Here is a 16,350-nt window from a genome sequence, read left to right on the forward strand (position 1 = left end):
CATTAAATTCTTTTGCGTGTGAGAGAAATGCTGGTAAATAAGTAGTAATGAGTGGTTTGGTGGTGGTTCAGTCATCTCTGTATAATCCTTTGCTGAAGGTGGCAGGTGCAGGTGAGCCACAGGTGATGATCATGAACTTGTAGGAGCTGTTTGAAGTGGGAGCAGTGGGGTAGGTGAAGTGAAAAAAAAAGACACACTTGCACACCCTTTTAACAAAGGGCAGCACTGAACATGGGCAGAACGCCTTTCCCAAACCCCGGAGCCAAGTGTAGCTTTCCCCAACACATTTAGAATGAAGTAAAGAAGCAGGTATCAAGGTTGTCATGCAGACTTGAGCCTGGATTGGTACTATTGTTTGAAAAAAAAGAAGCATTCTCTTCATTGTTCATTCCCATAAATTTGAAGCTTGCTGTTGATGATAGATAGCCCCCTCTGGTGTACCACCTCCAAAACATAGGGCAGGATTCTATACCAAATTGTGCATAGCTTCTTACTCCCCATCTCCTTGCATTGAGTGGGCTCAACAAATGCACTTATATTTTTCTTGGTGTAATGCAATGTAATCTTAACATCCAAAACACACAGGAATGCAGGAAGCCGCCTTCTACCGAGTCAGACTATTGGTCCCTCTAGCTCAGTATTGTTTACCGTGATTGGCACCTGCTCTCCAGGGTCTCGGGCAAGCGCCTTTCCTAGTCCGGCCCAGAGATGCGGAGAATTGGAACTGGGACGTCCTGCACACAAGGCAGATGCTCTGCAATGGAGCAGTGGATGGTCCTTGGTTGGTTATATTGCTTGCAGCAGGGAATGCTGGAGGATGGCAGGACTTTTCTAAATATGTCAGATGTAAGTGAGCATAGTTTTTGAAAACTAACATTAAACAGCTCTACTCATTTGGATTTGTGACTGCTGTTTAAGAAGCGGATGATGGTAAGAACATTTTCACGCCTTTACATTTTTATAGACTCTTGAAGCATTATTATTACTATTAGTATTAAAATTTGCATACCACCCTTCATCTAAAGATTCCAGGGTGGTTCACATTATAAAAATACAAAATGAGAATACAAAATACATAATAAAACAAAAACAAACCAATAACCTCCCTCCCACAAACACATTAGAAAGCCATAGAATGTTAATCAGCCAAATGCCCAGTTAAGAGTTCTTGGCTTGACATAATCTAGAATTTGTCATAGACCTTTTATCAGGATAGTTATTCATGCTAGAGAATTTGGGTTGGGGTTCTTCCATATTGTTAGGTGATGAGACCCCCCCCCCAGTTCAAAGCCCAGTGGAATAGGATGAGGTTAAGGGGTGATATGATAGCCATGTTCAAATATATAAAAGGATGTCACATAGAGGAGGGAGAAAGGTTGTTTTCTGCTGCTCCAGAGAAGCGGACACGGAGCAATGGATCCAAACTACAAGAAAGAAGATTCCACCTAAACATTAGGAAGAACTTCCTGACAGTAAGAGCTGTTCGACAGTGGAATTTGCTTCCAAGGAGTGTGGTGGAGTCTCCTTCTTTGGAGGTCTTTAAGCAGAGGCTTGACAACCATATGTCAGGAGTGCTCTGATGGTGTTTCCTGCTTGGCAGGGGGTTGGACTCGATGGCCCTTGTGGTCTCTTCCAACTCTAGGATTCTATGAAATGGTTAGAGTTCAGCAGGTGGCTTAGGGACTTGTATATCACATGTAGGAGGAAGTGGAGACTTCTAAGTTTGGTGACGGGTCCCCTTTCTTCACTCTTTTATGGATAAGGAACTTAAATTCATTTCCTCTACGACTGAAGGAAGATGCTTCCTTTGAACAACTATGTCAGCTGGCTTATGAAACCATCTTTGAGCTTTTAATTCTTCCAAGGTGGTGATTTGGCAGGCTTAAAGGTTTAGAGTGTTGTAAAACATGTTAAAGAAACAAGAGAGGTGGAGGGACAGGGAGAGTCTTATTGGCATTAAATTACGTGATAAATCTCAGCTTGGTGAACTTGAAAATGTGGATATGTGCTGAATACTTTGCCGTTCAATGTCTAGCAGTAATTGGTGAAAGCTGATCTGTGCTAATTGCAAAAACAAATAAATTTCATGTTAATTGTAAAATAGTGACACATACATACACCTGAACACCCAGGGGCAACCTACAGTTAAAAACATAACAAAAAAGAGAAAAATAAAACATCAGTTTTTTTAAGGCAGTTATGCTGAGTAGACCAGGTCTTGAAGCCTCGTGGTTTCATGGAATGTTTGACAGCTGTCAGTTGACCATCACAACAACTGTAGTTTTTGTGGAGTCGAACTCTGCTTTTTTAAGAGAGCTTTTTTAAGGGGTTCCCTTATCTTCCTTACCCCTCTCCCTGTTTGGACATCTCCTCCCCACTCTGGGCTTTGGTCTCTCTATCTCTCATTGGGATGAGAAACCTTCGTCCCACCGGAAATGGTTGGGCTACAACTCCAGCAGCTGTGACTATGGACCATTCTTGTTGAGGCTGATACAGTTTGTACCCCAGTAGCATTTGTGAGCCACAGGTAACCCATGTCCAATTTATCCCCTGGTCTTTCCATCTCTGGCTCCCTAGAGCCATATACCTTGAAGCTGATTTCTGTGTTGACTGGGGTCACACCCACACAGTACATTTAAAGCATATTTATACTTCAGTAGTCATGTCTTCCCCATTGGGAAATGTGGTTTGTTAAGGTTACTGGGAATCATAGTTCTCTCAGGAGCCTTCTAAGAACTCACAGCACCCTTAACGGATCCTATAAACTGAATTTCTTAAGGGTGCCGAGAGTTGTTAGGAGACCCCTAAGAGAGCTACCATTCCCAGCACCCTTAACAAACTTCAGTTCCCAGGATTCTTTGGGGAAGACTGTTAAAGTGGTATAAGAGTGGTTTAAATGCATGGTGTGGCTGTGACCTGGTTCTTCGAGGCTGCAGGGGGCTTGAATTGCATTCCTAGAAAACTTGGGAGGTGCTGTGGCCGAACAGGAGCCCTTTGGACAAAAAGTATGTCCTCTGCCATTTGGCGATGGCCCTGAGCTCTTCTCTTCCTGCAGCAAATGACAAATTTCTCAACGGAGTCTGTGCATGGGAGATGAAAAGTTTCAAATCCTCTGGCCTAGTTTTTGTTTAGTGTGCATTTACAGACAAAATGTGGAGTAGGAATTTTTGTATGTGCAGTTGAAAAGTTGATAATATCCACTTTGGAGGAAAAAAATGGGTTGGGGGAGGAAGCTAGATACATTCAATGTGTGTGTTTATCTAAGCGCTTAAATTACAGGTATCATCAGGGTCAGCAGGTAAACAAATTTTGTTAAGGTAGAATGTGCTCAGATTCCATACTTAACACTGTCCATATCTTATTAAGACACACTACTCTTGGGGGCCAGGCGTGTCTCTTTCACCTTGAGTGGCAGGTGACACTTTGTTATAAATACCTTCATATGCTCCGTGTTTTGGTGTCTGAACTTAGGCAGAATCATTATTGAACTGTTTCTGTATAGTAGCTAAAAGATATTGACTCCTGGGGAGAAACTCCCCCCCCCCCATACAGAATGTAAGCAAGCAGTCTATGATGCGTCGTGTTCATATTGCTTTTGGGGATTTGTGCAGTTGGAAAATCTGCTTTTAAAAAATTATGCCTACGGCTGTGGAGTTCACTTCATGTGGGTTGAAGGATCCAGGAAGCAACACAGTAGGAGCCAAATTCATGGTTCTTAGAAGTCCTATGACTTCTACACATGATACCCAATGTTACTCAAATTAGAGTAGACATATTGAAATCAGTAGAGTTAAGAAACTTAAGTTTGACTTAGTTGGCTATCAACTTTTAATTGGGGGGTTGCTGGGAGAGATGGTTGTTCTGTGTTCAGGCCTTCCAGTTCCACCACAAGTGCTGAAGAACAACATCTGCCTTGTCAGCCACCTGTTACGGTACATCATTCATATTATTACAGGGACCTCAATATTTGTGGGACTTCAATGAAAATTAAAATATTTTCTGTCCAGTCTTTCCACAGTGGAGTCTACAATGCATCTTAACAAGCATGTTTCAAATACAGCTGTAACGAAAAATCTGAAATAATCCAGCTGCAAGGTAACTAAAATGTGAAATATAGGCTACAAAAGAGCAGCCTTCAAGCAAGGACACTTAAAAGCTCTTTCAAATGAGACAGTCTTCAGAGGGTACAAGATTGCAAGCCATATGGGAGCTGGTCTGGGTGAACTTGGTGGGACTTACTTCTGCACAAAATAAAATGCATAAAAATGTGTGAACTTGTGCTGAAAGGGACCTTGGGATTTGTTCTACAGCCACCAAAGCTTGAAGTTTGTAAGCAAAAAGACAGGTCCTTTCTCTCAAGTGGCTGACGGTCTAGACCAGGGGTGCACAACTTGTGACCCTCCAGATGTTGTTGGACTACACCTCCCATCATCCCTGATCACTGGCTATGTTGGTTGGGGCTGATGGGTATTGTAGTCCAGAAACATCTGAAGGGCCGTAGGTTGTGCACCCCTGTTCTAGATCATGGATCACCCACCTGCTGTCTTACTGATGCTGCTGACTGGACCCCCAGTTCCCACCAGTCCCAGCCATTGTGGTCAGTGGGGGTCTCTGCATGTTGGACATTGTATCCACACAAATTTGTAAATAAACCCATAAATCCTTTCGGATTGCCGGGGTCTGGCAGAGGAGGGAACGAAAGCTCTGTCCTTGATGCAGTATTGTGGTCTTCATCAAAAGTTTGCTTGTGTGAAGCTCCTGTTTTTGACCTGAAGATCCATGCTGATTTTGCAGATACAGTGCTTGTCAGTGGTGGACCAACTGTGATCTGATCCACATATTGTAGGTTGGCTTTTAGGCCCAAATCTCGAACGTGATGCTGTGTGTGTGAATTTCAGACTTGTGTGACTTATTTGTTTTGTTTTGCTAGGATCCTCCAATCTACCAGCCGGGAGTAGGTGCAGGAGAGGGGCTCCAGGATGCCCTGGGGTGCCATGAAAGATGGTCAGGGCTGCTGCAGGCAACACCAGCCTCTGTCCCTCTTTCCTTCCCTCCCTCCTCTGATGCCCTCTCACGTCTCTGCCTCCCAAAGGCTTGCACAGCGAATGGTGCCTCTGGGGCTGGCCAGGGGTGCTTCCCAGGCCCCTGTGGGGCAGTGTGAGGAGGCACCTCTCTTTGGGGGTGGGGGCAGCTCAGAGACCAGGGACGGCAGCAGCAGTGGGCAGGGTTAGCAGCCGGCCTGGGACTTATAGCTTGGGCAAGCATTGCATTGCTGTAGTCCGCTGGCTTCACGGAATGCTGCTTGGCTAAGTTTTTGCTTGCTTGCCCATCATGTTTAATCAGGACTTAGTGTGTCTTCTGCATGTTTAAGAGGTTGCACAGGACCACTGAAAGACCACAGGGTGAAATGCTTTCATTCCTTCTCTGTCGCAGGTTGCACATGGCCTTCTGAAATGACATACCATACTTTTCCGTGTATAACACTATGTTTTTTATTCCAAAAACATGTTCAAAATTTGAGGTTGTCTTATACATGGGTAGTGCATTGTGGGGCTGTGGGATTGGTTGCTGCCATGGGTTGGAGATTGTTATTGGTGGCTGCTGCAAGAGCTGTTGTTGATTGGCTGTTGCTGTGGCAATTGGGCGGGTGATTTGCTGCTTTGTTCGGCAATGGGACAATGGGATTTGCTGCTTTTTTTGGCAATGAGGATAGTTTGTTTTGTTGATGCACGTGAGCGGCATTGTCTATCTGGTGGGTGAGCGATTTTTGGCGTTCCCCTCCCCAAAAAAAGCTCAAGAACTTCGGGGAATCCCCCCTCCCCATTTTCTTAATTTTGAGTCCCCCCAAATAGCCCCCTGTGTTATACACGGAAAAGTACGGTAACTGGGGGAGGTTTGGTTCTCTTCCCTTTTCTGCTCTCCTGCTTCCAGCAAAATTGGCTTCTTGATGATCAAGTAGCTGAAGAGGAGCTTTTGCGTCCCTCCCTGGCTGCGCTGCTCTAATCCAGCAGGCAGTTGTTCAAAAGTGTGCTTTGGCATGCTCTTCCAGAGTGTGTTGCCAGAGCTTGGCAGAATTAAGTGTACACAAAGTTGTTTCGCATGGCTTACGAGCGCTTCCTGTTTTTTGGGATGAAAAATGGCTCTGCTTATCTTATGCAATGTGTAGCAGGAGAGCCAGTGGTGTGAATCAAGGCCTTCTATTGGTTCTAGTTTTTGAAAAATCTCTTTTTGAAATTTAAAACTAAACCTCCCTAAAATGAGAGGATGACAACTTTGACTGAGTTTCTAGGACAGAGCTTTCCAAACTGTGTGTCGCGATACTTTAGTGTGTTGGCTGCAATGTGTAGGTGCGACATGCAAAAACTCCCTGTGCTCCTCCTGGGGCTGGAAAGGGAGCGGGCAGCCTGCCGGGTAGCTAGTAAAACTGAATTAGTGTGTCGTGAAATGATGCATGTCTAAAAAGTGTGTCACCAACATGAAAAGTTGGAAAAACTTTTAATTGGGGGGGGGGGTGAGGAACGCTGTGCCCCTCCAGATTGGGCTGCAATTCTCATTATTTCTGACCATCTGGAGGGCACAACACTGTGGAAGATAGCCCAAAGGGGGCACAGCCTCCCATTTCATTCCTGGTTTGGTGTAGTGGGTCAGAGACTAAGCTGGGGCCACATCCACACCAGCCATTTAAAAGCAGCATAATACTCATACATCTATGCTTCCCCAAAAGCATCCTGGGTACTATAGTTGGTTAAGGGCGCTGAGAGTCATTAGAAGACCCCTATTCCCTTCACACGTGGAGTGGTTCAAAAATCCATGTTCTTCTGTGAACATGCTGGGCAAACCTTGCTCCTCCTGTGCACCATAAGAAAATAATAATATAGACCTGTACCATGTGCTATTCTTATGATGCCTCCAACAATATATTGTGTGAGGGGCACTTGAAAAATGCTGTATGAATGCTTGCTGTATCCTCCAACTCAGGGTGTGCCTGCTAGATGATCACTTTTCTAAACGTTGTTCCTTGGCACTCTCTGTGACCTTGTTTTGCTGGGGGTGATGGAGAACCAGAAAGTCGGAGGAGATGAAATAGGGTTTCTTGATAAGAACACCAACAGGAGTGATGTATACAGCAGATAGTTACATGTAGCGGGTCTCTCTTTTTGAGGTTGTGAACTTTGCATGCATTATAGATCCTTTTCCAGAATCTGCTTTAACATGCAGGAGTTCCATGGATGATATGTGAGGATTTCCTGAAAGGGCAGGAAGTTCAGTGGTTGGAAATGTAGAAAACAACAACTTTTTTAAAAAATCAAACATTGTACATTTGAGGGCTAGAAATTTGTTAATCTGGCACTCCCATAACTCCATTGTGATGCTGGGCAAATAGATAGGATTATGAAAGAGTTAAGACACTTCTTGGGGTTTGCCCACTACTTTGGACTTTTCCTCATGTTTCAAAAAATGTTTTTCCCCCTTTACTGAAAATCCCGGCGAGACTGCGAGAAACTGAAAGCAGCATTTCCTCTCCTCTCTGCCCTTCCCTTCCCTTCCTCTGCTGCCACCACTGGAACTAAATAACTTTGAAACTGTAAGAGCAAAAGTCCTAAGTTGCATCACAGCCTTACTTTGGCAGTGATATCTTGGTCTTCCTGGTCAAAGTGCCTTTAAAATTGCTGCCTCAAATGAGGGCAGCTGTTGTGGAAGCTTGCTCTGTTGCGTAATCGAAATAACAGGAAGAGTCTACCGTCCTGAAGGTTGCTCTGGGCCTTTATGCACAGAGATTATGAAATTCTCCCTATGCAAATTTCTCCCCAGTCTTTAGGGCTCCAACTTACCTGAACTTTGCCACAACTGATGGGCGCATTCGTGCCTTCTGTCTCCCCCCAGTCCGGTTCCCTCCCCTGGTGTGCAGATCACTTCTGCACATGTGTGTAAGGATACCAAAGCACAACCTGGTGGTGTGACATTTTGCATGCACTGATTAAAAAACTGGTTTTGATCCCTCCTGGCACATTTGACTCTGCAGCATGTGCTTCTATGAGCAATTGAGCACTGAAGTATGCAATTGCCTGCACATAAGGAATGAATTATGTCTTGAGGTGGTGCCATTATGTGATGAGTGGCTCAGGTGATGGCTGGTGAGTTTGGTGTTGTTGTTGGTTGTTAATCTGATACTTTTCCTTCTCTTCGCCATAAGGTCCCAAGGCCGTTTGCAGCAATTAAAAAACTACAATACTGAAAACTGTTTGAAACCAACTACAGTCACAGGAATAGGGTTGTTCCTAAAAACCTCTATCTTGGCTGTCAGTTTGTTCTGTTCATGTTAAGCAGGCTATTGGCCCATATTTCCCTTCCGTCTGCCTTTTGGCCGCTGTGAGGCTATTGTGTGCTGCTAACCAGGCGCACAGGGCTGGATGCCTGCGGTGATGATGGCTGTGCATGAGCAGCTTCTTGCTGTCTGGCCCAGCTCCCTGGGAGTCACCTAAAGGTGATGGGTTAAGCAGATGTCATGGTCTTGGGCGAAGGATGCCATGCAGCTCAGAGCAGAACCCTGTGTACATGTACCGTCCATGAGATAAGTCTTGCTGTCTTCAATAGGACCCAGGAAAGTGCCTGCCACAAAGGCCTTATTCTGTTTGTGCAATATGGACGTGATGGATCCTAGAAGCTCTTGCACCAAAAAACCTGCCCGCTGCATTTTATCTGTGGGCGTTCTTTTTTCTCAACAAAATCATTTTCTTGCGGAGGGACTTGCCCACGATCTGCTTACTGCATTTTGGGTGGGGAGGAAATTTCAGTCAGATAGGCTAGCAATGCTGGAAATGCCTTAACTTAGTTACTTGCGGATCAGTTTTAGCCCCTGTTGACTCAAAGGTCTCCCTTTGTCTGTGTGCATCTTCTTGTCAGTGGCAAAGCAGACTCATTCTGACAGGGTAGGAGTCTGCCTTGCCAGGAGTCCAGGTATAGAATGCCCTTCAACGTTATCTCTTAGGTGCTGGTAACAAAACAACCCCCCTTCCCCCCCAAGCTATTTAAAATTCTATCAGTGATGTGTTCTTAGTACTGTTTAAGCTGTCTCATCTGCTGCTTTTTATCTTGATTGATTGCATTGTACCCCTTTGTGTTTGTTACTCACCCAGTGGCCACAGGCGACTAGGAATTCCATGCAGGTGAGTGGGTGGTCCGGCAGAGGAGGAGCAGATCTCTCTGTCTCTTACTCCATGACTCCACTTCTGTGCTGGCCATGGAGGATGGGAAACCCGCCCCTCAGCTCCAACCCTCCTTTGCCAGCCTGCTTGGCAGAAGGGAACATTATTATTATTAGTCTGCTGCTAAGAGGGTAGTATCCTGCGTTAACAAGTCTGGAGATGTAAGCTGCTACTAGGCTTGAAAGACCCAAGATCATTGGTGGAAAGGAAGACTATAAATGTAATAAATAACAGTTAATAAACAGTTTTTAAAAGCCCATGAAAAGTTACAAGGCTGTCATAAGCAACCTTGAAAGTTTTAGAAAATGAACAGTGATAAAATGATTTTATATTTCAAATGTTTATATATCTGTGGATTGAGTGGAAGGGAGGAATGGTGGGTGAATAGTCTGGTCCTCTTGGGCTTCCTGGTGTGACTTTTTCAAGTCCAGACTGAGCCATGGCAGGGCTAGGGAGTACTTGCCCTAGTGGAGGATGAGCAGTGCTTGTATTGGGCCTGTTCTTCTCATCCAAGAAGAGAGGGGGAAAGTTCAGAGTTCGATGGAAGGGTTTATTATTGTGTCAATGTGACATTTCCCAGTATTTACGCAAGTGTAAAAAGATAGGCCTCTGCCCCAAGGAGTGTGCAATCTAAATTTAAACAGGAAAGACGGGAGTGAATTGTGTTGACATGTGTCAATAGAAAGCTTTCATTTTCTCTTCTTAACATGGGCCAGAACCAAATGTTTCCTGCCAGTCGCTCGCACAATTGCAAGGGAAGCTTGCATTTTCTGGCCCAGGCCGGCTTCTCCCTCCCTGCCTACGTAACCTTGTTTCACTGCGGGGAAAGATGACTGAGCATTTGAACGCGTTGACTAACCTTTAATGGCAGGCCTCTCGGAACACGTGTGCAATTGCCATGGCTGCTTGCTAGCAAATGGAAAGTGAAGGAATTCTAGATCTGTGCTTTGCCAAGGTAAACTTTGGCTGCACTTGCCAAAGAGAGACTTTCCCTTGGCTTGTGTTTCCTCCTTCTGCAGAGCAGTCATTCCGGGGAGGATTCCTTCCAAGCTTCTGAGAAGCTCTGCCTTTTCCTGATGGGCCTTAATCATTTTGCGGTGGTGGTTGTGGTCTGCTGCTCTTCGCATTCAATCTTATTTACATGAATGTGTGGCTTTGGGGGCAGAGGAAGCTGCCTTATACTGAGTCAGACCATTGGTCCACCTACACTGACTGGCAGCAGCTCTGCAGGACTTTGGGCAGGGAGTCTTTGCCAGCCCTTTCTGGAGATGCCACAGATTGAGCTTGGAACCTCATTGTTGTTGTTGTTGTTTAGTGCCTGCACGCCAGGGCCTCCTGTCTTCCACTGCCTCCCGCAGTTTAGTCAAACTCATGCTGGTAGCTTCAAGAACACTGTCCAACCATCTCGTCCTCTGTCGTCCCCTTCTCCTTGCGCCCTCCATCTTTCCCAACATCAGGGTCTTTTCCAGGGAGCCTTCTCTTCTCATGAGGTGGCCAGAGTCTTGGAGCCTCAGCTTCAGGATCTGTCCTTCCAGTGAGCACTGAGGGCTGATTTCCTTAAGAATGGAGAGGTTTGATCTTCTTGCAGTCCATGGGACTCTCAAGAGTCTCCTCCAGCACCAGAATTCAAAAGCATCCATTCTTCGGCGATCAGCCTTCTTTACGGTCCAGCTCTCACTTCCATACATCACTACCGGGAAAACCATAGCTTTAACTATACGGACCTTTGTTGGCAAGGTGATGTCTCTGCTTTTTAAGATGCTGGCAAGGTGATGTCTCTGCTTTTTAAGATGCTGTCTAGGTTTGTCATTGCTTTTCTCCCAAGAAGCAGGCTGCTGGAACCTCATACTCTGCCACTAAGTTGTGACCTTGCTCAAAGGATGCTTCTTCTCTTTTACTTGCGTGAAGGCAGGTAGATTGCTCCTTCAAATGTTTAGCTTTCCTGGAGCCTTTTTAAAAAAGATGGCATCTGAGGTTATAGAGGGGAATCCTTGGTTGTGAAGCCCTGAGTTTGGTCCATGTTCTCCCCTCCACTCTGACAACTGTCCATTTGCTTACCCCCATCTCTCTTTCCCTTCCTGGGCTCAACTTGCACTGCTATGCAGGATAGCGGGGAGAGCATGAGACTGTTAATCTCAGGGTCGTGGGTTTGAGCCCCAAGTTGGGAAAAAGATTCCTGCATTGCAGAGGGTTGGACTAGATGACCCTTCTTCTCTACAATTCTATGATTCTAAGAATGGAAGGCATGTGAATGGCTGCTGCTGCTGCTGCTGTTGCTGTTGCTGAGACTCACAGGTGAGGAGAGTCCTGTCGTGCTTGGCTCCTGCTTACGGGCTTCCCATGGGCATCTGGCTGGCTGCTGTGACAGCAAGATACCTGACTAGATGAGCTTTGGGCCTTTTCCAAGAGGGCTCTTCTTCTCTTCTCTTGGGCAGGCGAACAGGAAACAATAACAGTGTAGAGTAGCAGCGCCTACAGGGCCCCATACACTAGCAGTGGGCGCTTAGCTGCGGAGTGTGTCGCTGGGGGTGAATCCTGTTCCCTGCGTATACAAAACATGGGAAATGCTGGATGTCTCAATGCTTGGGACAGAGGCATCTGCAATGAAGAAGAGCAGGGGCTAAGATGCTGGAAAGGATGCGCAACATATATTTTAAAAAGTGTGTGTTGGGGGTGTTGGTCTGTCACTAGTTGCAAGCGATGCCTCCACATTTGCAAGCTGCTCTGAGCTTGGAAGAATGGGACTATATGTAAATGAAATAAAATTGCTTTTTTGTGAAGAGGATTCCTGTGGTACCTATTTTGCAGCAGTTTCCCTTGTGGGATGCTTGAAATCTACCTGTTTTCAATACAGTTTGCCTAACGCTTCATTTGCAGTTGGTACCAATTCATTGTTAACTAAGGAACTTACAAAGCAGAAGCGCTTCTACAGTGGCCCCATTAGCTACAGTGGTGCTTCAGGTTAAGAACGGTCCTCTGGAACAAATTAAGTACTTAACCCGAGGTACCACTGTACTTTGCAAAGTCCTCCTCCCCACATCTCTGGTGGTGAGTTCTCTTCCCTTCCTACCCACATGCCCTGCTGGACTCTTCTAGGGAGAGTGGAGTTACTGAGACAGCCTGCAGAAGCATTGTGCAAATGAACAAGACTACCCGAAAGGAGGAGTTGGTGAGGCCATAAATTTTGCATGCCCAGTAAGTCACTCCAGCCAAAACTGGTGGAGCCCTCTTGTTCAGGGTTGCCTCCTTTAAGCTGTTTATTTATTAGGTGCCTCATAATGGTGATTATTTGGGCAGCGCACAGTAAGTTAAGGAAAAACAATCTGATGTGGATTCACAGTAAAAGCTAAAGCAGTACTGGGATCGGGACTCGTCCTTATCTCTGTGTCTCATTAGTTCTGCTGATGAGGCTTTTTGAGGACAGCTGCCTCATTTGTAAGACTGGAATGAGGATCCTTCCCCTGGAGTTAGGGCAGCTGCTGGGATCTCCATTCTCAAAAGAGAGAAAAACAAAGGGAGGCTTCTGCAAGTTATTTTGTGCAAGTGTCTTTGTGTTGTGGGTTGCACCCAAAATTTCTCTTCTTCCGGAATGCAGCCCCATTAATGTCTAAAGAAAATCTCAATTACTTTATCTTCCAGTCATCAGCAGTTGGCTTAACCTGAGGGTTGTATTCCTAGATATGTGAAGGCCTGGAAGAAAAATGGAAAAATTGAGGACCTCCTCCCCATTATTCTGTCCCCACCCCCCACTGGGCCTTCACATCTCTCTAGGTGCTGGGACTTCTTCTTTTTTTAATGAGTTTGTGTTCAAATTTGGGTGCCCGCCCTGCAGAAGGCTTATTAACTGTTAATAATGTGTAGTCAGCTAGAAGGCTGGGATTTATTTTGCTTGCTCTGGCTTGCCCTATTTCCTTTCAGCACTTTAAGAGCTGGTAGGTGGGGTTTTTCCTTCCCAGGCAGTGCAGTGATGGGAGCAGCCATGTTGGCTGAGCGCCTTCCTGCTGTGGAGAAGTTCAAAGATGCAGAAGTACCATGACTTCCTGAAGGGCTGTTGGATCGAAGAGGGCAAAGCTCATCCCTGGGTTTGCCAAGGATTGACTCTGTAATCTTCTGTATGCAAAGCACCTACTCCATCACTGAGCAACAGCCCAGATGTGGAGGATTGACTTGTCAGGATGAGTGGGACTTGTAGCATCCCCACATTTTGGAGGCACTGACTGCTCTCTGCACTGGGCACTAAAAGTCCATGGTTATCACTACCAGTACTCCAGTATGAAGAATGTCCAAGGAGCATAACTGCTTGGATTCCTAAAATACAGCGCTTCCCTCTAGCCCCGTTTTCACACAGGCTGCAGTTGCATGCATTTCCCATTCTTGGGCAAGCACAAGTTGCTACTGGTTCTGCTTCAGGGTCCACACTTGCAAGACATCTTTATTTTAGCTTTTATTGACATAGCCAAAGGGGATTCAACACCAAATCCTTGTGACATATTTTGTTTTCCAGTGCAGCTTTGTGGTAGGAATGTAAATCTCAGAATGCAATGTCTCAAAATAGTCTGCAGGAAGCTAAGTGGAAACTAAAGTTCATCATTAAAAGGGATTTTTTTGGTTGTGTTCTACTAGAATAGCATTTTAGTGGCATCTCTCCATAGACAGGCATGCCAGGGCCAGCGTTCATGGATCTTAGTCATATGTGCTTTGCTACTGCAATGTAGATTCCAGATGCTTTTTTATTTTGGGGGCCTGTCCAAGGCCAGTACTACCATTAGACAGAGGGAGTCAGCTCCTTCAGGCATCAGATGCTGGGCAGGAGGGCAGGAAGTGGCAGCAAGGTAGTGGAAAGATGGCTGTATGTGCTATGCACCCTCCAAACTTGCCTACTGCTCTCATTTGTGGTGGCCACAATTGCCATGATTGCTAGTCCAGTCAGCTTCTGAACATGTAAGCCAAGGAGTGGAGGTACCATATAACACTGGTCCTTAAAGACCTACATTGTCTCCCAGTATGTTTCCGAGCACAATTCAAAGGGTTGGTACTGACCTTTAAAGCACTAAACGGCCTTGGCCCAGTAGACCTAAAGGAGCGTCTCCACCCCCATTGTTCAGCCCAGACACTGAGGTCCAGCTCCGAGGGCCTTCTGGCGGTTCCCTCACTATGAGAAGCGAAGTTACAGGGAACCAGGCAGAGGGCCTTCTCGGTAGTGGTGCCTGCCCTGTGGAATGCCCTCCCATCAGATGTCAAGGAAATAAACTACTATCTGACTTTTAGAAGACATCTGAACGCAGCCCTGTATTGGGATGTTTTTAATGTGTGATGTTTTATTCCATTTTTTATATTCTATTGGGAGCCACCCAGAGAGGCTGGGGAAACCCAGCCAGATGGGTGGGGTATAAATAAATTACTACTACTACTACTACTACTACTACTACTACTACTGCTACTACTATCTTGTTCCTCACCTGAAGCAGCAAAATATCTTGGGCAGGCCCTGCATATGCTTCATGTTGGCTTCTGAACTGATAATTCTGATGGGTAGCACAGATCCTGGATTCATGGGCATAATAACAGTGTGGGTTGCAATCTAAACCAGTGTTTCCAGGTAGATATTCCCCTCCCCTCTCCCTGGGGTTTTGAGTCTGTGAAGAGGGTGAGGGGGCCTAGGGTTAGAAAAGGCATTTATGAGGTACAGAGTGAAAATTTTAATTAGGAACTATGAGCCCCAGAAATATAGGGCATGGGCATGTATAGAGTGCATTTCTGTTGCCATTGAGGAACTTCTAAATTTAATAAGATGATTCCACAGTGCAACAATATTCCTTTAAAAAAACATTTTATGATTCTTGGGAATGGTGATTGATAGATAAATGTTGGTTATATATTGATTTTTCTTGATTGTATTTCATTTACATTCTCAAGGAATTTGGGTTGCAGTTAATAATGACTTTATAAGCTCATAAAGGGATCAGTGAACTCAGAAGTTTGGGAAACCCTGATCTAAACAGAGGCATAAAATTCCAGAGCTGTTGGACAGCAACTGTGGGGATCCAATGGATTGGATGCCTTAGAGGGACATAAAAAGGTATCTTTACCTGAGACAGTGAGGAGTAGCAGTCAGTGCAGGAGTTGCTGGAAGGGTTTGCCCCTTAGCCTTTTCTTCTCCTGAAGATGTTCCACAAGGCAGCGGAGATTTAGAACCAGAGTTTTTCTTCTTCTAAATGGGCCACCTTCCCAGGTTGAGGAGCCCCATCTACTCAAGAGGAGACCCATTGAATACTCGGACCTAGGTTAGCCATGTCTGCAAATTTCAGTGGGTCTGAGTATGATCAGCATGGGATGCAACCCAGGGCTTTTACAAGATATCTACAGCCCTTCAGGGTTGATCTCATGTGATGATCTTCGTCGAGGGTTCTTGCTGTGGAGGATAAGGCTGCCAAAGCCAACCAGCCATGATAGCTATATGTTGCCATCAAGATCAAGAGTGGCCTTCCTGCGAATAAAGGTTCTGCATGGGAGCATCAGTGGCAGAATGCTGTTCTGTTCATGCCCTATTTGTCGGTTCACCATTGAGGCATCTGGTTGGCCACTGTGAGGAATGGGATGCTGTGCATTACTTTACAAAATTAATTTTATAATACCAGGAAGTCCTGGGCTGGGTGGACTCGTGGTCTGAGTGTAAGGGCATTTCAGATGTTCATATGATGCTCAGCTTGGAGAGATATTTTTTGGTGCTGATTCAAGCGGCTAGAGAGTGTGTGCAAATGGGAACTGTCAGGATTTTGTTTCCATTGCCAAAGAATGGCTTGTCCAAGATGAGTGGAAAACCCTTCCCAGAAAGCAGAAAGCTTGTTTACAAGAGTGTGCACCAATGTGATTCCTTACCAAGCCAGTATTAACAGGTGCCTCATGATGTTATTTCCCAGGCACACTTCTGTGTTCTTCACCCAGGGGCGTTTTGTACTATAAGCCTTGAAGGAGTGTTTGAAATTCTTAGCCCCTTGCGACCAAGTGAAGATGCCCGGGCGCCAGGATGTTGTCTGATATCTCCACCATCTAGGGGTTCATGCCTGGGGCTCCTTGGATCTGGACAGTTTTCACACACTAAGACCACATCCTGTATATAACCACATGTCAGTTATATTTTATA

The 16,350-nt window shown here is 45.5% G+C and overlaps 1 protein-coding gene across 2 annotated transcripts in view; it reads left to right on the forward strand.

Moving 5' to 3' along the window:
• Positions 1–16,350, forward strand: part of SLC25A37 (solute carrier family 25 member 37) — a 40,270-nt gene that overhangs the window by 3,411 nt on the left and 20,509 nt on the right. The window contains exon 1 of one of the 2 annotated variants that reach the window (XM_083713776.1): positions 10,057–10,161. The exons of the other annotated variant lie outside the window; for it this stretch is intronic. Within the exon in view, the coding sequence (XP_083569902.1) occupies positions 10,123–10,161 (39 nt within the window). The 5' untranslated portion in view covers positions 10,057–10,122. Of the gene's footprint in view, positions 1–10,056; positions 10,162–16,350 lie in introns of those variants that run through there. 2 annotated transcript variants of the gene reach the window in all.

The sequence above is a fragment of the Podarcis gaigeae genome (assembly GCF_964106915.1).
Source record: "Podarcis gaigeae genome assembly, chromosome: 15".
NCBI lineage: Eukaryota > Metazoa > Chordata > Lepidosauria > Squamata > Lacertidae > Podarcis > Podarcis gaigeae.